This window comes from Eriocheir sinensis, chromosome 24 (genome assembly GCF_024679095.1).
Source record: "Eriocheir sinensis breed Jianghai 21 chromosome 24, ASM2467909v1, whole genome shotgun sequence".
Lineage (NCBI taxonomy): Eukaryota > Metazoa > Arthropoda > Malacostraca > Decapoda > Varunidae > Eriocheir > Eriocheir sinensis.
In genome coordinates this window covers 3,947,895-3,968,845 of record NC_066532.1, presented here as the reverse complement: position 1 = coordinate 3,968,845, position 20,951 = coordinate 3,947,895, and the positions used below count along the sequence as shown (strand labels likewise).

Sequence of the window (20,951 nt, the reverse complement as noted above, 5' to 3'; positions counted from 1 at the left end):
TCTACACAGGAAATACTACAAAAATTCCTTCTGTAGTGTTTGGTGTCCGTGTAGAGATTTGAGGACTCTACACAGGAAATACTACAAAAATTCCTTCTGTAGTGTTTGGTGTCTGTGTAGAGATTTGAGGACTCTACACAGGAAATCTAAAAATTCCTCCTGTAGTGTTTGGTGTCCGTGTAGAGATTTGAGGACTCTACACAGGAAATACTACAAAAATTCCTTCTGTAGTGTTTGGTGTCTGTGTAGAGATTTGAGGACTCTACACAGGAAATACTACAAAAATTCCTCCTGTAGTGTTTGGTGTCCGTGTAGAGATTTGAGGACTCTACACAGGAAATCTACAAAAATTCCTTCTGTAGTGTTTGGTGTCCGTGTAGAGATTTGAGGACTCTACACAGGAAACCTCTTTAGTATCAGGTGCTGTGCAGAGAACCTGAACATTGTGGAGTGCATGGTTTGATTTGGGTGCCTTCATTGATACATAAGAACATAAGGAGTCTGCAAGAGGCTAGTTGGCCTATACAAGGCAGCTCCTGTAATCCTAACCCCACCATACCTCACTATCCATAACTATCCAACGTGTCCTTGAATGTATTTATGGTATTGGCACCCACAACATGGCTGCCAAGCCTGTTTCATTCATCCATCGCTCTATTGATAAACCAATTCTTGCTTATGTCTTTGTTGAATCTGTTCTGTATATTTTTAGTTTTCAGAAAGGAAGGAAATTTGGAGATTCTTTTGATTATAACCTAGCATGTATACAACTCCTCAAGTGTAGGAGTACTCTGCAGCTAAGAGTGAACCACCCAGCCTGAATTGAACCCTCCATCTTTTATAAGTTCAAATTAGGTTTCTCTCTGGAAAAAAAACTAATTATATATAAACTAGGAATATCAAACTGGTAAAGCTCAAACTTTAATATCTGGTTAGTATTTGTATGATATATTTACAAGGTAAGCAAAATATCTGGTGAATCCCTCATTTACCTCATTTATTTATTAGTGTGAATATAAACTTTACAAAGGAAAAGGAAAAGTTACAGCTTCATAATACACATTACAAGAAATTCGTCAAAAGAAAATGGACTGATGATTACTAAGGGTCGTATTATAAGACATTTCGTCGCCCAAGAACACATATTTGACAAGGCTTTCATAGGAATTGTGGGCATTACCAGTAGTAGTTTTATGACCCTGGTGGTAGTTTGGCCCTTCTGTACCATGAACCTGAAGAAACACTCACTAGAACCCGACTGACCCCCTCTTTGACCTTTAAAAATAGCTGATTGTGAGAAGCCAAAGTGTCTTATAATACTGACCTAAGAACCAAATAAATAATCTAATCCAGCAAATAAGATTGTATCAGTAATCAGTAAATCTGCATCGGCATAGTGTCTTCCAGATGCACACGCTGGCATGCTGGAGGCTGCTATATCTACACATGCAGTATAAAGCAAGCAACTTCATTTTTATATACATAAGCAATAGTTACAGATAGCTTTGTACCATGTCCTTTATTTTTCATAGTACCAGTGTTTTGGAGACAATGTAATGGTGTAAACCTAGGAGTACACAAAGGGTTGGCTTCCCAAAAACTCAAATCCATATAGTTTAACATAAGAGTAAAGGCCGAGGCTCACATGTGTACATGGTATTGATTGGTGTGTAAGTAGAGGTGTGTCGATAAAGTTGTAAACACAGTGTGAATACCTGCCCTAGACAATGGAAAACAAAACCTTTTTTCTTTTTTTGGTCTATCACATTTTGTTTGTTCATTATTCTAAGTGAGGCACTGCATTGTGAGGGTAATTCAGACCATGAAAACAATGCCAAGATATGCAACTAAACATTTCCCAACTTTCAATACTTGTAACATCATAAGGGTCACTCAGATCAGGGGTATAAAAAAAAAAAGGTAGTTAAATCATCTCGGCTTGCTCTCTCGTCTCACAACAGGAAGGCCGAGACAAGGATTCCGTGGCCACTGCCTGTGCTATGCTGCTGTGACAGTCAAGGCGTCCAGAGAAGGGACAGCCATTTTTTGTAATTTGCACTGGGAAAGTCAGACTACACATCGCAGGAAGAACAGTAGACAGGATGCAAGGGAATAACGAACTTGTATATAGTGTACTGAGGGTCAATTTTCCCTTGCAACTTCTGTCTTCTTCCTGGGATATGTAACCTGACTTTCTAAATGCAAATCAGAAAAGAATAGCTATGTTCCTTATGACCCTTCTTTTCCAGATGCCTCTGTTTGGTGGAGGTGCTGTGGTTGGCAGTATCTCATTGAACTAAACAAGATGATATAAGAAGTCTGTAGTGACACTTTCAATTAGGGCACTGTGCTGCAAAATATAACTGCTGCGCCATTCTCAACCACACCTCCACCTAGTATCATGAGCACGCTTTCTTACACAGACTGGCAATGGCTCTTACTAACTAAAGCAGCTCACCTAGTCGGCCTGAGTCACCGTTACGATGCAGACCACCTCTAATAATATCACATTTCACATTAAAGTCCACGGCTTCGTCAGTTTTCTGTTACCCCTCATAAAGTATTATAAGTTATTGATTATACTGTACCCTGTGTAATGCAACAAAGGTTCATAACAAGCAAAACAAAAATCATATAGTACTCAAAATAACAGCCAATTTAAGTCCCACACTAAGACTAGATCAAGTTGACAAGAGGAAGGCCGGCCAAGATGGGTTGTGCTGAGGGTCTTGCCACTGTGGTGTCCTGAAGATCCATCCCCTTAAGGACATTCACCCTAGCAGGCCAGGATCTAGGGGCTGAGGCCACTGGTGAGTCAGTCCGTCCTGAAGGAGGTTAGGGCCAAACTTGATGACTTGCAAATGAAAGTTGAGGAGAGAAGAGGAACCCCACTCCCCGAGCCTCGTCTACCTGTGAGCCCGTGGGGGAAATGTTGGACTAACTTGAGTGGGAAATTGCATTGTTATTGGAAAATGCACCTGAAATATTTGGCAATGTCTGGGACAGTGTCTTGTGAGCCAGATCATGAATGTCTGAAAGGTGAAAGTAAAATTTAATCATAATTGTATGAAGTAAACAAAGAAGGGAATTATCGAATCAAAAGCTTCAACTGTGTATGTGAGCAGTATTTACCACTCATTGGCAAAGTAATGGAGGGTATAATGATTCATATATTTGTCCTAAGTTTGTTTTTTCAAAGAAGTTGGCGTCGATGTGATTCCAACCTTAGCAGTCTCACACTCTTTGGTTGCTAAGTGCTAAGTGGCTCAGTACACAAATCTTAATTATGGATAAAGAGGGAAGTCAAGATAAGTCCTTGCTGAATGTGTGTCTGTGTGCTAAAAATATGAACAACACCTCATTCCCTTTTATTTGGCATATAAACTGTAAAGGCACCTCTCATGTTTTTCCATTCATTGGTATTGGTATTCAGCAAAGGATGGCTAAACAGAAGGTTGAGAGTGGAAATCAATCTTTTGTTCAGTGAAAAGTAAAAATACCAACAATGGGAGTAAAATGAATGTAGGGCAGTCATATCCACACGGCCAGGTGGAGAGGGCGAGATAGATATGCTCAATTCTTGTGTCTCCAGCTATTTTACTCTCCATTCCTTCTTGTGTGCTTCTTGGCTCTCTAGTTATCATATGAGGTGCAAAGTTTCTGAACAGTATGGTAGGACTAGCAGAAGACATTGACTGCACACTTTGTCTTCAGGGAGAGTAGCAGGATGCTGTTCATGACATTACTAGCGTTACCAAAAGCACATCTCATTACTATTTTCTTTCTGATGTTTTTTCTTATTATTATTTTAGATTTTCTTATTATTTTTTGTGGGTTGTGTTTGCCCTGATTGTTTCTCCTAAATATGTGTGTTCTTTCCCTCACAATTGTTTTGCTCCTTATCATTATTTGTTCCTGCACCAAACATGATTTAGCACTAAATGTCCTATATGCTAAGGTGTCATTGCCTGGTAGTGGTACTGAAGCTAACAAACATTAACCCTTAGATGCCGGCAGTATTTGAAGAGTAGCTCCCCCAAAAATTAATCGTCTCTATACAGTCAATGCCAACCTTAGGACCATAGCATAAATATAGTTACGCTACATGAGAGAAGTTTTAACTATCGTCTATATATAAATTCTACCCCAATCTGGAAGTGTTGTTATATTTCTGCCATACAAAACTGACTGACTGAATTTTGGACCGTCTATATATAGCTCCACCGCTGTTCAAGAGGTAACACACATCAAGTTGTTTTTACTAGTTGACATTCCAAGTGAGATGTTAATGCCCGAAACCAAGATGAAGATACATACATACATCTGAGTTACATTGGGTTTTCTTTTTAATGAGAGTGAATTTAAGCTTCCACATGTTTTCATTCGACATTTGGAAAGTTTTTTGTTCAGAAACAAATTTTGCTTCTCATCATATCCATATCTGCCAAGACAACAGACTAGCTTGGAGTACTTCAGATTTAGTGTCAGTATGTCCAGTTTAGGTCATTGGTCTGTATGTTCTCTCTCTCTCTCTCTCTCTCTCTCTCTCTCTCTCTCTCTTCCACAACTTAAAAGTTTAGAACCATCCTGTGAAGTTCAAGCTGCTGTCAGTCATATAAAAAGTTGATTGTCACTCTGAGCTAGGCGAAAATCCTCCTCGCTACGAGTCAAGTATGTGGAAACAGTTTTGGACTAATGCTGTAAAGGCGTAAGCTAAGGATTCACTAAATAAATTAAAGAGTTTAAATTCTTTAATTCAAGATAAAGGTGATCATAATACATAAGCCATAATGCTTCTCAACTATAAAAAAATCAAATTTACATCCTTGCAATTTATCATTTTAAGCATTATTTGCCAATGATGTTCTTCCAAGTATTTCAGACTTATTACAATTTTGTGGAGTGTACATAAGTTTCCATAATGTTCAGGGTCATCTAGGAGATTTTGTCTTTGTCTATTATCTAATGAAACACTGAACCAACATATCTGATCATCTGAGTACAAGTATGCAAGTACGTAATTAGTTACTGCTCACAGTTCAAATTTGGCGCCATATGACCACTGCAATTGCGGCGCCATGATCCTACAACTCAATCAATCGTGGTTGAAATTAACTCAAGACAAGGCTAATGTATTGAATGACACCTTGTGAGAGTAAAATTTCTACAAGCATAATTTTTTTATTAAATCTAAATGCAGTTCAGATTTTTACATGGACAGTAATGTACTCTAAACCTATCAAGGTGTATAGTAATCTCTTGGTACTCGATTCAGTAAAGACAAATATACTAAAAAAAATACTGCATCTCTGCCTTCAGCACAATGGAAGACCAGCATCCTTTGCAAACTTCAAGCACCTATGTAATAAAAATACTTCCTCTACGTGTGAATGTCCAAACCATATCTTTATCAGGAGGAAACATCTGAGGGGCTGCACGTAAGGGAACTATAATGACACTGCTTTAACCCTTAGACAGCGGCAGTATCTGAAGAGTAGCTCCCCCCAAAATGAATCGTCTTTATACAGTCACTGCCGACCTTAGGACCGTAGCACAAATATAGTTACGCCGCATAAGAGGTGTTTTAACTATCGTCAATATATATATATTCTACCACAGTCTGGAAGTGTTGTCATATTTTTGCCATACAAAACTGACTGACTGAATTTTGGACCGTCTAAATATAGTTCCACCACTGTCTAAGGGTTAATCAGATAAAGATGAACCTCCTATAGTCAGTTCACGAGTAGCACCATGGTCTGGATATTCTAGTTTCCCAGCACTGTGTGAAGCACGCTTGGCATTATAAGTTCAAGACCAGGTTATCATGGTTAAGCCACTCAATGTAGCTGGGAGAGAGTGGCTGAAAAAAAAGAGAAACATGAATTAAAAACTGGTGTACAGCTGTAGTCTATACATGCATCGCCTCTATGGCAAACGTCTAGGAATTTACCTCAAGACTGAATGATTGAAGCAAAGCTAAATTAAGCACAGCATCATGCTATTATCTTGTGCATGTCAGTCTTAGATCATGTCATCTCTCTCTCTCTCTCTCTCTCTCTCTCTCTCTCTCTCTCTCTCTCTCTCTCAATAAATGCAAAATATGTCATGGTACTTCAGTGCATAAAACAAACAATAAATCAACAGACAATAAGAAACAATGTAATCCTGCATCACACAGGTGACAAAGATGTTGCTACACACAAAACTCTAGGGCTGTGGGTGTGGGTGACTCCTTTGGCTTGGTCGTAAACAGTCATGACGTTTTACATTCGAACCCAAAATATGAATTGGAAACTTCCTCATCTCTTGTTAAGTCAGCTTCCTCGAGGGTAGGCGTTTTGAATCGGGTTCCTCAAGGGTAGGCATTTTGTATTATCTCCAGTACTTTTGTCCCCCTCCCAGATGTTATCCATGTGCTAGGGCCTTGTCCACCCTTGTATGGAGTATGCAGAGGAGAATCAAAGGCTTTTCACCTCATCATCTCCCCTCCTCACACTGAACCTCTTCTACCCCTTGAATTCCACTGCAATGTTGATCTCTATCTTCTACCACTATTTTTATGCTAACTTTCTTTTGAACTTCCTAACTGCATTCCTCCACCCCTCCCGCAGCCTCGTTACTTTCTACTCAAGCTCACCCCTATGCAGTCCAAGTCCCTTATGCAAGATTTAAGCAGCATCTTTATTCTTTCATCCCTTTCACTGATAAACTCTGGAACAGCCATCTTTTGTCTGTATTTCCACCTTCCAGTCCTTTGAACAAGATGGGAGTATCAAGACACCTTTTAGAATTCTTATACACTTTGTTTTTGGAGAGCAGTAGTTTTGCAGACTTTTTTTCCCCTTTTTTGTTTGTTTCCTCTTGACTGCTCCCTTTGGGGGGGGAGGGGGGGGACTGATCATTGTAGGGGCAGGGACAGCAGTAGTGCCAATTTCATCATTGAATCTTTCTTTCCTTTTTGGAATTCAGTATTTCCTCATTCATCTTCCTGCCATGTTTCTCACGCATTTTTTAACATGAAGCTATCTTTGGTAACTGCTGTTATTACTGATGGTTATTTCTATTTAGCACGGCCTCGTGGACCCTCACCATGTCACGCTATTACCAGCACCTCGTAGAGTAATGCTCCTGCAGTTCACAGATGTGAATATCCCTGCAGCACACAGCCTTTGATAACCACCCCAGGCAGCTCAGCAAATACCAAACTGGATATTTGCTTGCTGCTTACTTCAGAACATCACTTAAATAAAACAGGAGCCTACTATATCACACACACGCACAAACACACACACACTGAACAAGAGTGGTAAAAAATTTACCTCGGAGAAATACTGTATCGTGGAGCTTGGAGTAAGTTGAGGACTGCACACCACACCCCAGCCGCCCCCTCACACCCCAGCCTCCCCCTCACACCACACCCCAGTCACCCCCTCACACCACACCCCAGCCACCCCCTCACACCCCAGCCTCCCCCTCACACCACACCCCAGCCCTCCCCTACACCCCAGCCACCCCCTCACACCACACCCCAGCCTCCCCCTCACACCACACCCCAGCCACCCCCTCACACCGCACCCCAGCCACCCCCTCACACCACACCCCAGCCTCCCCATCACACCACACCCCAGTCTCCTACTCCAGTTTCAATGGTAAAAGATCTGACTGGGGATGTGTTACGAGTGGGGTCCCACAAGGTTCGGTATTAGGTCCACTTTTGTTTATTATTTATATCAATGACTTAGACACAGGAATTAGTAGTGATGTTAGTAAATTTGCAGATGATACCAAGATCGGTAGAGTAATTGAGTCGGATCAGGACGCTAGTATTCTCCAAGGTGAACTCAACAGATTATATGACTGGGCGGATAAATGGCAGATGGAGTTCAATGTAGGGAAGTGCAGTATTCTGAGTGTAGGTAGGAACAACCCCTCACATAACTATTGCTTAAATGACACTCTCATAAGTAGGTCTAAAAGTAGAGGGATTTAGGGGTCTTAGTGAGCTCTGATCTCCGTCCAAGGGCACAATGCACTCAAGCTAGAAATCGAGCTAATAGGGTACTGGGATTTATTTCAAGGAGCGTAAGCAACAGAAGCCCCGAAGTCTTCCTCAAACTATATTTAGCATTAGTTAGACCTCATCTTGACTATGCGGTTCAGTTCTGGTCACCCTACTATAGAATGGATATCAAAATGTTAGAATCGGTGCAGAGGAGGATGACTAAGATGATTCAGGGGTTGAGAAACTTGCCATACGAGGAAAGACTCAAACAGTTAAACTTGCATTCTCTAGAAACGCGAAGGGTGCGTGGAGACATGATCGAGGTTTATAAATGGATGAAGGGCTTTAACCTGTGTGCGTCGGGTGACGGGAATTCCCGCTCGGGCGGAAAGCGTCGGGTGGCGGGAGTTCCCGCCATCCGACGCGCACAGCTTGGCCAAAAATAGCACCTCTTCCCAACATCATATCTATGCCGTGCTGCGACGTAGACACTTCAAATTTATTTAATCGTGGAGAGGAAGGATTGGCGATGAAAAAACAATATAAATTATTATGTTTTCGTTTGAAATTGCCACACGGGGCATTGATGAAAGACACCTATTTTACGAAATCTATCAGCACCGCCCGCGCGGTGCGAGGACGACAATAGTCCTCTAGCCCGACGCTTATGGGTTAATAAGGGAGACATTCATAAGGTTTTGTTGGTAAGAGAACCGGGTAGGACACGAAGTAACGGGTTTAAACTGGATAAATTCAGATTCAACAGGGACATAGGCAAAAATTGGTTTACTAACAGGGTGGTGGATGAGTGGAATAGGCTTAGCAGTCATGTGGTGAGTGCCAATACAATTGTCACATTCAAAAATAGACTAGATAAATTCATGGACAGCGATATTAGGTGGGGTTAGATACACGGGAGCTTAGGGTCAAAGGAGCTGCCTCGTACAGGCCTACCGGCCTCTTGCAGACTCCTGCGTTCTTATGTTCTTATGTTCTTATGTTTCCATATTCAGAGTGCATAGCCTAGTTGTATTGTATAGTTGTTTTGTATGTACAATATATACACTTTTCATTATGATATAAAAAAAAACTGATTTTGTATTTTTAAGTCATACTGGAGTATTTCTATGATGTGAAAATAAGGAAATACCAAAATATATGACCTCGGGAAAAATACTGAAATATAAAAACTTGGCAATGTTGATCGTCTGTCTATTGGCCCACTGATACCGCCATTAAGGTTGGTACTTTCAAATGCATGTTGTTTCATTACTCAAGGTTAAGTAGTTTTTTGGCGATTTTTTTAATGGGGCAAAAATCACCCAACTTCCAGGCTGGGAGAGCGGCGAGCGTGTAACGTGCCCAGAGTCAAGGGGTTAAGTCCATGGTAGTGTTGTTATGAAAACATTTGATCACATTGCTTTATACACTATTTTATTGATTTCAAGTATTTCAAGAATCATGGGTCATCTCTGGAAATCATATTGTAACAGAATTCTGAGAGCAAAGTCCTCTTCAAGTTTAGTTATGCAAATGACAAATTGTTTGATGAGCCAAACACCTGCCTGGAGGGTGAGCACCAAGTGTCTGCATTTCTGAGGATGTTGAGTCAAGCATACAATTTAGAGCACATGGTTGGCAACACTTTGGAAACAAGACAGAAAAATAACTGTATTTCTCCAAATATAACTGATTTTTGGACTGGAGAAATCTAAATGCAACACATTGTATTTTACACACACACATTTTTTACCAGAGTACTTGCTTTATAATGAAATAACTTTTCTTCCTTATTTTTGTGTATAAAGAAAATTTCAGTAGTTACATGAACCATCTTGTACCTTTTGTGAAAACTGTCTTTGGTACGAAATATCAAACAAAACAGAAAACAAGTCCGAAAACTGCAGTCCTTTTCTAGCGTACAAGCGGCTCATCCAAACACTTATTACAAAAACCAAGAATTTACTTCCACCTCAAATTGCCTTAAACCGTACCAATGAAAGTATCACACGGGGGAAAAATATGTATAGATAGATATGTAGAAGACAAAGAGTTAATGTATGATTATTTTATTGTTTATAACTCACTTTGGGAATTACCATGATGCATTATTTTAACCCTGTGACCTGATATATACAGCATTCAGCCCATCACAGCAGGAGGGTACAATTCTCAAGCAGAACCGTCAGGTGTTCGTTCGTATTTAACTAATTTCCCAGAACTGAAAACGAAAATTACTTATGGAGTCAATTAGCAAAACAATCAATTAACATTTTTTTTCCCTCTTCAACTATAAAAATGATAATGAATGAGAAGGTTTCACAGCCACCACATCACCTCTGGATATCAGCAACTTGCTAATATGAAATAACTAAAATGCCACACTACAGCACCGTACTTACCAAAACATCCCAGGGGGTGACCTTAATTTGAGGCAAGACTTGAAGGGCAGGCATCCTGATTTTTATATACGTACTTAATAGACTGATAGGTTTTAGTATGCTACAGATTTTCTGTGAGCCTAAAGGGAAGGCACCATGTAATACATTTAAGTTGTGATGTTTGAATGTGTGTGAGTATAGAGTGTATCAAGTGATTATTGCATGAGGTTGAGGCTAGTGTAGGCAAAAGTGTAGGTCACTCCTATCTTCTCAGAAAGGGGAAAATTATATTTCTCTATGTCTTTAGTTCCAATATAATTGCATTTATATACTAAATGGGAAATCTAGATCACTGTAATGCAGCCAAAACTCCACATGCCCAACGTTACACCCACAGCCTTGGAACACTTACTCCAAGCTCCCTTTTTGGTTTATTTCACCCATGCATTCTTCAAAAGACAATCCTCACAGTAACAAAACAATATTATTCATTAAAAAAGCTTTCCTTTACTATTCCCATTCAGGGTAATCTAACTCCAAATCATTCAAGTTGGGTATTAAGGAAGTATACTGGAAATAAATAATACTGACAAATCTTGTCAAAGAAACAAAATAAAAATCTTATAATGCTGTGTTTTAAGGAATTCAGGACTAGCCGATCAAAAATCAAGATGCAGTCACCCAAAGCATCTCTTGTCATTTTAAGAAATTGAAAGCCTAACTGTTGAGAATTTGTACACCAGATGAAATGATTCATCTCTGGATGGAAAGATGATTTCTGGAGTATTAGACAACCCTTCAAATCCTGATATGAATTGTTCCAGAGCAAAAGCAATATGAAAGTGCCTGATTTGGGGTGAAATTACCTGATTCATGATCATCACAGACTCATTAAAGAGGAGGTGGTGCTAGGAGCTACAGAACCATCGACTTTTCAAAGGCCACAGCAAAATCTGCGATACTGAATGCTTCCAGCCATGCCCATTGCCCAGGCAACAAAAATTTTCCTCTGGCCCCAGAATTCTATCACTGGAAGAAGCTACATTTGACTTGTGCTTCTGTTAAGAAGAATAGAAGAACTGGGCATGTAAACATTTTGAATTTAAACAAGATAGAAAATCTTATAAATCATAAAATACTTGCATATACACCATAGTTGAGCTTCCCTTTAAATTATTTGCATGTTTAAGGTTTCCTTCCATAACTGAAGCCTCTAAATGTATTTACAGGTTCATATAAAGGCTGCAAGCTTATCACACTGGGGAGGGCCACTGGCCTCCTTAATTATTTGCTTGCTCAGTGAATTGCTAGATGGGGCTCTGAACTAGTCCACTGGCCTGTCACCACCCTGCCTGGGAGACTCACCCCCAGGCAGTCCTACCACCACCTCCTCCTTGACTGCCACCTCCGACACCACCACCAAATGCCACCCACTTGCATGAAAATGACTTCATTGTGATCGATACACATCCGTTGCTGGTTTGCTTGAGCAATCTCTTCCATGTCCACAGCTGGCTCTTTGTTCTTGTCGGTCTGTGGGGGGCAGGGAAATGTAATGCGTGAAATTATGTCAGGTGATAAATTAATTTTAACTGCAAAGGATTTTCATGACTACAAATATTAGTACATTAAGACCACCTTCAGTCGGCAAAATTGGGATTTTTTTCAGCTAAACTTTGGAAGAGGGCAACACTGTGTCCAGCCCCTCAGTGTGTGCAAGAACTCCCAGACAGAACTGACTCGATAAACCAGTGGATAGATGACATACACTGACCCCTGTACCTCAACTTTTTTCTGAATACAATCATTAAAATCATATAAACTATGGAAAAAAAAAATAAGGCAAGTACAAGTTTTTGCATTCAGCTGGAAAATCTGAGCATATCTTACCTGTGGAAGGGGTGCCCAGAGCTTGACAACAGACTCTATTCCACTGGTTGCCAGCAGACAGGTGTGTGGGTGAGCCTGGACACAGTTCACTATTGACTCGTCGCCAGGCAACACTCGTATTAGGTTGGTGGTCTGACTGTCCCACACAAACAGGTTACCGTCATCAGAACCGGCAGCAATGAATTTTCCATCACTGAAAAATTTGCACATGTTTATTCCTTCTTCAGTTTTCTCCTGTATTATAATTATTTTACACATATAACCTTTCCTGAATCTCAGTGCTGAGTTCATGGTATTTTTTTGTGTAACTGTTGAGCTGTCCTACATCTATGAAAAAAAAAGAAAGATCAGCTGCAACCTAGTACTGCAGCTTCCATCATCAAAAGGAGAATGTGTAAGTGATGAAATAAACACTTCAGTTATACAATGCCTCACCTGCCCAGGAATATGGCTTCCTTAATGTCGGTGAGGGTGTTGCAGTGCCCACAGTAGTACTTCTGGTAGTCCGAGGCCTGTGCCCGCCAGCTCTGCTCTTGTGCACTCGGCGTTGGAAATGGAATATCGTTTTCTCCATCAATTTCTGGACCTGGAGGAAACTCTATTTTAAAAGTAGATTTCTGGAGAGTTCAGAAACAAACAGTTACTATAGATCTAGACTCAGAAAATTCATATGTACTTTCTTACTAATGAGACTTTCTATACAACAAAGAGAGGTTATTCTTCGTTGATTTATACCATAAGTTGCTGGCTATCATGTGTTTGAAGATACCCTAAACTTAACCTAACAAAACCACAAAAAGTTACCATACTTCTTGACTCAGAAAAATCATTTATTTTTCCTTACTAAATGAGACTTTCTATGTAACACAGTAAAGGCTTTCTTTATTAGTTTATGCTATAGGTGTTCAGATATCATGTGTTTGAAGGTTCCTTAAACTTAACCTAACCTATTGGAAATACAATTTTTGTTGCTTAAAACTTGTTAATTAAAAGTTTTATTTACCAAAAAATTTTTTTTATTAATACAAATATGTGTGGAAATTTTGAAAATTCCCAAAAATTCCCCTACTTCCCAGAAACTTTCCCACCCTTTGCAACTCTATATGTGTCCCTCACCTTCTCTTTGTTTGTTGATGATCGCCTTGGCTATGTCACTGGCCAGGATGGTGCAGGCTGGGGAGGTGCTGTGGTCCGGGTGCTGCTTCATGAACTCTTCTAGACACAGCTTTGCTTCCTCCTCTCGCCCCAGTTGGTGCAGGCATCTGGCCAGCCTGGAATACATGTTGGACTACCATTCCTCCACTCCATGATGGCTATACAAGTTACATCACACTACTTTCTCTTATTAACCCCTTGACTGCAGATTCCCTACAAGAAGACATCACCAAGCTACAGAAATGGAACAAAAAGTGGCTGCTACAATTCAATGAAGAAAAATTTAAAGTCATGCACCTTGGGAGGGGATATCCAACATACCAATACCACATGGGATGCACTTTAATATCCACCACAGAGGCAGAAAAAGACCTGGGAGTATACGTTACCAGGCTACCAGTGAAAGCTAAATCGGCGCCAATCGCAGCAGATGGGTTAACAATAATTTTCTTCAGTATATAACATGCACTTCTATTTTCAAGGTTATCTCCAAAGAAGTTTTTTTATTTCTCCATTTGTTGTGTATAAGACGAAGGGTGATTATAAGACCCATTTTGTGTTTTGTTTTTTTTACCCTAGAGGAAAAAGTTTGTTTTATACACCGAACCTTGGGAAACTGGAAAGGTCCCACGTCACACCCAGCCATCCTTCGGGCCATCCGCTGTGAAAAACTTACCTGAAATGAGCCTTTACATGGTGTGGGTCTATGTCAAGCGCTGTGAAGCAATCCCTCAAGGCTGCATAAATGTCTCCATCCCTGCAGGGGCACAGTAATACACAACTAATTATCACTGAATGGTTAGGTCACTATCTTGTTGACTCATATCTCTAATTGTCACTTTCAACCCTGTCTCTTCAGTCTTTCCTCTTTTATCCAAATGGCAATGTTACTCTTTCTATGCCTCAGATTTGGCCCTAATGTGTTAAAAGTTAAGTCATGTAGAATGTCTTAAATCCATAAAGCATCATCTTGTAATGAAAAGGTTGTGGACTCCCTTTTCAACCAGCACTCCATTGATCACATTAAAGAAAAGTTAAGGAAAAGAAATGTTAAGGGCACAGCCATGAATATCACACTCACTTTTTACCAACTATGCTTATTTGAAAAATCACCTTTGCTTTAACATCATGAAGCCAAATGATGCAACTCACATAAAAAAGAAACATGGTAATAAAATCTTGAAATATTATTAAGTTTAAGAGCCAAAGCTAATACTTACCACTTTCTCTTTATAAGTGCTGCAGCTCTATTGCTATAAAGGACTGCAGAGTTAGGACTCAGCTCCGCTGCTTGGTTGTACAACTGTAAACCTGTTATGTACTTCTCAGCAGCAAAAGCTTGGTTGGCCCTGGCCTTGAGAGATTCAGCTCTTGGAGTCAGGGGAGGCACTGGCGGGTAGGAATACACTGACACTCTGTCTCCTCCTTCAGTAAGGTGACTAGATATGCCATTGGTATTGGCACTTACAGACTTACAAACACCGTTGGACAATTCCTCAGACTCTGGAAGGAAGTGGATGACAGTCATTTGACTTGCAATGTATGGCCTCACTAGGCTGTTGTAAAATCACCTAAATTACATGTTATGGAGATGCACCTTATTCACAATCATTAGGCATGTTGCATCAATACTAACTGTTCAAACATTACAGAAATCACATCAGCACTTAATAGTTTTAAAAAATGCATCTGTATCCATGGTAAGAACAAGAATGGAGGGATCATATTCACTATTACTTCAAGGTAGATACAGTCACTGAGACCTTACATTCTACTGACAAGACATATAAGAATAACCAACAATGCCCTTATCTTAACTTTTTCAAATTAAATGCACATCCCAGCAATCAAATCTGGTCTTGTGATGTCTCGGTGATGTGTTCCGAGGCAACACGTACCTAGTGTTTTCTCCCATTATAGATATTGATAGATGAAAAACTACCCGAGAGCATCGATTTCCTCACTAACCTTTGGAGTATAAGCGGGTTTTAGTGGCACTTGGGGCTGCATAGTGTCTGGGGTACTGGGGGTTCGCCATGTGGAAGAGGTAGATGTGCTCTCCCCCCAGGTTGGCCAGAAGCTGTGAACCGTCAGCACTGTACGTCAGGTAGGTGGTCGAGAGAGTCCGGCCCTGGCGGTGGAATTCTCGCAGCCGGTCAGGCAAGTGCCCTGGAAAAAATAGTAATAAATACACATATCAGCAAAGTTTCAACCACTACATTAAGTTTGAATAGCCTGAAAACGAGCCTGACTGGATAAAAATTGTGGATATAAGTAAAAAATATGAACTATGCCTCAATATTAACAGTAAAGCCCCGTCCACACTGTGCCGACTCTGGGCCATGGCAACCCAGCGAATTTTAGGCCCCCTTCACACTGTGCCAAATCAGCATCCGGCGGTCGTTTCTAAACCTTTTTCCATCTATGTACATTGTGCAACCCTATCACATCAACATTTCACACCCAAGACCTTGTACACCCTGAGTCGCTGGGTTGTCGTGGCCCAGAGTCGGCACAGTGGGAACAGGGCGTAAGTCATGAATATGCTAGTAAAGTACATAACAAGCTAAGTTTCAACCAACACACATATATGTATTCTAATTACTGTGTCCAAGGGGTTCTATGAAAATTTAAAAGTGACAATTACATGATATTCCCATTTTCAAGTGAGGATGCTTACCTGGCACTAAATACTGAACACAACCTGGTGGAAGATTATCCGATGAACCATTGAGGTGGCTGGCATTGTAATTATTTCTTTCCAAATGGTTCAACAAGGATGCTCCTGAAAAGTACTGAAACAAAAAATACAAGTAAATGGGTAACAAGTTAAACATCATTGACTGACTTAAGAATATCTGCAGATTTATTTCCACATTCTCGTTGTTGGAATAAAGCAACACTGGCTCCGTTACCTGCGAAGAATTAACTTTAATCATTCGTCTGTCGTATATTCTGATAAACGGATCATTTACTCCAACGGCGATCAGTTCAGGACGAGCCGGGTGGATGGTAATACACCTGCATTCTACAGTGCTGCCAGCGTGTCTGCGAAGGTCTATTAGGATGTTGCTGGTCTGAGAATTGCAGGTGTGTGGCGCTCGCATGTCATATAACCTTTGGGAGCAGAAAGAGATGATTCAGTGCTGGTAAAAATAAACTTAATCAATCATAATTCAGAACATGTTACAGTTATTAAAAATTGATTCTTGTTAAATATTTTGTTGCAGGAATTAATGCAGATTTCAATAAGCAATGAAAGTATGGGAAAATTTCATGACTTACATCACTGTGCCATCTTCCGAGGCTGAGTAAAAATTGTTTGGCTGGGTTGGAACTGTGGCGATCCTCTTAACTCTCTTCTCATGACACGTGCATATGTGAGTGACGTCCTCGGACTCCACCTCCCTGACCTCTATCTGACCGTCCCCAGCTCCTGATATTGCCACTCGGTCTCCACTTTGAGGCTGAAACTTAAGAAACAAAAAAAGTTAATCAGTACATGTCTAAATTATAACAAAGAATGGCAGATGAGATTTTTAATTCATATAAATCCTTGCACTTGTCGACATAATCTTAGAGAAATTAAAACAAATCTAGAGAAGCACGCCTACTTTAACTGAAAAAATGTTGCCTCTATGTCCAGTAGATAATATTTTGAGACGTTTTTGCCTGTAGACATCCCACAATATGATGCTATAGTCATCTGAGCCCGACAGCAACAAACTGAAAGAAACAACAAACTTGATCTGTACAGTTTACACATATATATACTGTCATGTAATACCACCATTTAATAGTGGCCAAGTTAATAGCACCTATAGTTAGCATTTGTATTTGTATCTTAACATAAGTTTTTTGGCATGCTGATGTCACATACAAAGTAAATCTATTAATATATCATTTAAAGCTAACATGCTCACCTTCCCTCAGAGTTGAATTCAATACAATTAACACATCCTCTGTGACCCTCTAACTCCTTCATGATACCTAGTCGAGACACTAGGGAGTGGGTCATCTGGTTCTGCCATTTGAAACTATGCCAGCCAATTTGCTGTAAAGAATATGAGTGCACATTAGTTCAAAGCTCAAACAATCTGGTAAATTTTTTATGAGACAGAAAGATAAAAAAAATTGATGGGAGAATTCCTGCATTTGCCTGTAAATTATGCATCTAAAGGTAACAAAATATCAGGTATAAAAGACACCTTTTCAGGAACAAAAGTAACCATTTATGTATTGAAAGTAACATACTGAATTATGGGGGGGGGGGCAGTGTTGGCAAATCCAATCTTTCCAATCTCTCCTCATTTGCCATGCCTCTCAAGCTTGGCACAATTTTCGTTGCTGCTCTCTGAATATTCTGTTTTCCTGATACTCTTATTAGGGACCACACCACTGCCGAATATTCCAAGCCTGGTCAAATCACCGACACAATCAAGTTCATCATATCCTTTCATTCATGTAAAATTGTAAAGGAATGCCACTCTAATGTTAGTTGGGAATTTACATGTCTCTCTTGTAATCTTGCCTGTGTGTTTCTCTGAGGACAAGTTGTCTTGGAACACACTCAAAGTTTCCTCCTCATGTGCTTTCTTAAGCTGATCATTTTGTGTGGGTGGCTGTATGTGTGGGTGGGTGTTTTACCACAAGTATTTGTATTTCTATGGGGAGTTAAATTGAGAATTGCTGTAGTAAGTAAAAGAATTTGTCTTCCTACCTCTATTTCACGACTTCTTTGCAACTGTAGGAAACTCAGCTTCTTCGATGGCTTTCTGAAGAGTGGGCGGTATGTGGAGGAGCCCAAGTGTGCCAAAGCGTTGGGGTCCCTGGCATCAGTGGGGGGGTGCCCCAAGGTAGGCACCTCCATGTTGCCCTGAGTCAACTCCTTGTCACCAGCACACCACTAAGGAGAGGTAACAAATACTGTACACTGATGGAAAGGTTACATTTTATATGTGGCAACAGACAATAACTCTTTATGGTGCAATAAAACTTGTCTACTAAAGAAACCACTGATTCAAATTTATGGTGCTGCTGAACAAGATATAAATATAATCAAGCAATTGTATTATCATAAGAATGTTAATTCATTGGCACTACTAATCTTTTACTATCTACTATCTTTTTACACACAAAAGTCCACACACATAAATATAAACTTCCAGTACCTTCTTTTCAAGAGGATTGCATAGGCCTAGTAAAAAATCATGCATTATATTTAGAAACATCATTTACACTTTTACTCTCAAGTACTGAAATATAGTACAGCCTATCATCATACAAGAATATTGGCGCACGTCGCCTCGCAGAGCATGAATGCTCAGAGAACAAACCACCAAAATGTATTCAAGATTATGAGGCGAACATCTCACCCTGTTAGCATCCTACTGCCTTTTTTTCTAATATTACACTGCATTTTTACTGTTAATCTTACAACCATATTGGTATATTATGTGCATATTTCCTGCTAGAAAGATAAACATGATATGGAACAAAAAGTCAGTGCATTTACCATTTGAGGAAGTGCAATATCAAGAATACGTGTGGCAAAAATGTCACCATTAGGCATTGATAGTAATGAAAGTATCATGTTACCAAAGTCTACGGAAACAATCGTCACTACTGAGGTAGGGGATGATGAGCGATCATATCCATTTCATGTGACTGGACTGTTGCTGGTCTGCCAGACTTGTTGGGAGGCTTGGCTGGTGGAGTGTCAGGGAAGTGGATAAGAGTGGTCTGCTCTGGCATCTTTAAATGGGTGTAATTGTGTAATTGTACTGTAGGCACTAGAGCCTACTGCAGGTGCTACAGTTCAAGACAGTTTCCTTGATTTATAGAAATTTCTTAAAATTTAGTATATATTTTCACCATTGTTTTTTCCTGATACATTTACTAATTTATGGTTTGTATATCAGTATTATAGGTTTATTATTACTTCCTATTTTTGGTGCTCCTTACATTGATAGATTTTTCATTCATCTGTGTGTTTTGAGGCTGCATTTGTGAAAATGACAAATTGACAAAATGCAGAAGCACTGGGGGTCAGGGGGGCAAAGCCCCTGTTAAGTTAGTACATAGTTACCCTAAGGGGGTTGAGGGGGCAAAGCCCCTCAGATAAGAGCTGGAACACACCTATTGAAATTTATTTGTGGTGACATAATCAGCCTCCCTGCCAGGGCAGTCAGTGGACAAAACCAAGTGAAATACCTCGCGTGTTCCTCATAAGGACATGTAGTCACCCTGTAAATCTGGGGGCCGTCAGGGTGAGGTGACGAGCAGAGGGGCGCCACCCCTGCCTCCCCGTCCACACCGTCAGTGGACAGACACAAGTGAAATACCTCCCATGACCATGAGAAGGACGTGTACTGCTCCTGTGGGTCTGGGGGCCGTCAAGGGAGGTGTACGAGGAGCAGGGAGTAGGGGCGAGAGGCAGAGGGAGAGGGACGGTGCAGGGTGACACCCCAGCCTCCCTGTCAGGAGTCAGGGCGGTCAGCGGACAGACACAAGTGAAATACCCGGCGTGGACACCACAAACAGAACGTGTACTCCATAATCACCTTTTGTTCAGCTCGGTCAGGTGTTCCATGGCTAGCAGGGGGACATCAGGCCAGGTGTGTGGAGGGGCAGGGGCGGCAGGTGTCCTCAGGCGCTGCCACCACCATTACTTGGGCTGTTCCGGGCACTGCACTGATAAAATGGACACCTACAGGAATATATCACCGTTAATTTCCTGCACAGGGGCCTCCTTCTGGCCGAGCACTCCCTCTCTGACACAAGGGAGGTGATGGCTGAGGGGCTGTGTAGAAAAGTGGCCTTTCATCACGGACTATGCCATTCTGTGTGACTCGTTTTACTCCTGTTTTACTCGTTTTACTCTTGTTTTGCTCTTGTTTTACTCGTGCACACTCTTGTATTACTGTTTTTTACTCTTGTTTTACTTGTCCAACTCTTATTTTACTGTTTTCCACTCTTGTTTAACTCGTTTTACTCTTGTTTTACTCGTTTTACTCTTGTTTTACTCGTGCACACTCTTGTATTACTGTTTTTTTACTCTTGTTTTACTTGTCCAACTCTTATTTTACTGTTTTCCACTCTTGTTTAACTCGTTTTACTCTTATTTTACTGTTTTCCACTCTTGTTTAACTCGTTTTACTTGTCCAACTCTTATTTTACTGTTTTCCACTCTTGTTTAACTCGTTTTACTCTTATTTTACTGTTTTCCACTCTTGTTTAACTCGTTTTACTCTTATTTTACTGTTTTCCACTCTTGTTTAACTCGTTTTACTCTTGTTTTACTCGAGTTATTTTTGTTTTGCTCTTGTTTTACTCGTTTTCAGTCTTGTTTTACTCATTTTATTTGTGTTTCATTCCTGTTTTACTCGTTTTATTTTTGTTTTACTGGTTTACACTCCTGTTTTACTCGTTTGCATTCTTGTTTTATATGTATACACCTATTCTTACTCGTATATGCTCGTTTTTCATGATTTGCTTTCTCGTTTTACTCGATTTATTCT

General features: G+C 40.3%; 1 protein-coding gene across 10 annotated transcripts; it reads right to left on the bottom strand.

Annotated features, from left to right (window-relative positions):
• Window positions 1-976: 976 nt before the first annotated feature.
• Window positions 977-20,287, bottom strand: LOC127002787 (WD and tetratricopeptide repeats protein 1-like). Of its 10 annotated transcripts, none has more exons than XR_007756538.1 (16): window positions 19,995-20,285; window positions 18,152-18,337; window positions 17,355-17,485; window positions 17,046-17,157; window positions 16,717-16,904; window positions 16,347-16,548; window positions 16,112-16,226; window positions 15,400-15,600; window positions 14,652-14,934; window positions 14,108-14,188; window positions 13,393-13,547; window positions 12,712-12,874; window positions 12,277-12,469; window positions 11,821-11,919; window positions 10,093-10,226; window positions 977-2,825 (listed from the first exon to the last, which is right to left on the bottom strand). XR_007756538.1 is itself a non-coding variant. In XM_050868984.1 (15 exons), exons 2-15 carry the CDS (start codon window positions 18,299-18,301, stop codon window positions 2,772-2,774), a joined length of 2,208 nt encoding a protein of 735 aa, XP_050724941.1. In that variant the 5' UTR covers window positions 18,302-18,337; window positions 19,995-20,287; the 3' UTR covers window positions 977-2,771. The 10 variants fall into 10 exon arrangements, 7 of the variants coding, with proteins under 7 accessions (XP_050724941.1, XP_050724944.1, XP_050724947.1 ...); XR_007756539.1 differs by lacking the exon at window positions 977-2,825 and adding an exon at window positions 2,893-2,910; XR_007756540.1 differs by lacking the exon at window positions 977-2,825 and adding an exon at window positions 4,513-5,863.
• Window positions 20,288-20,951: the final 664 nt, after the last annotated feature.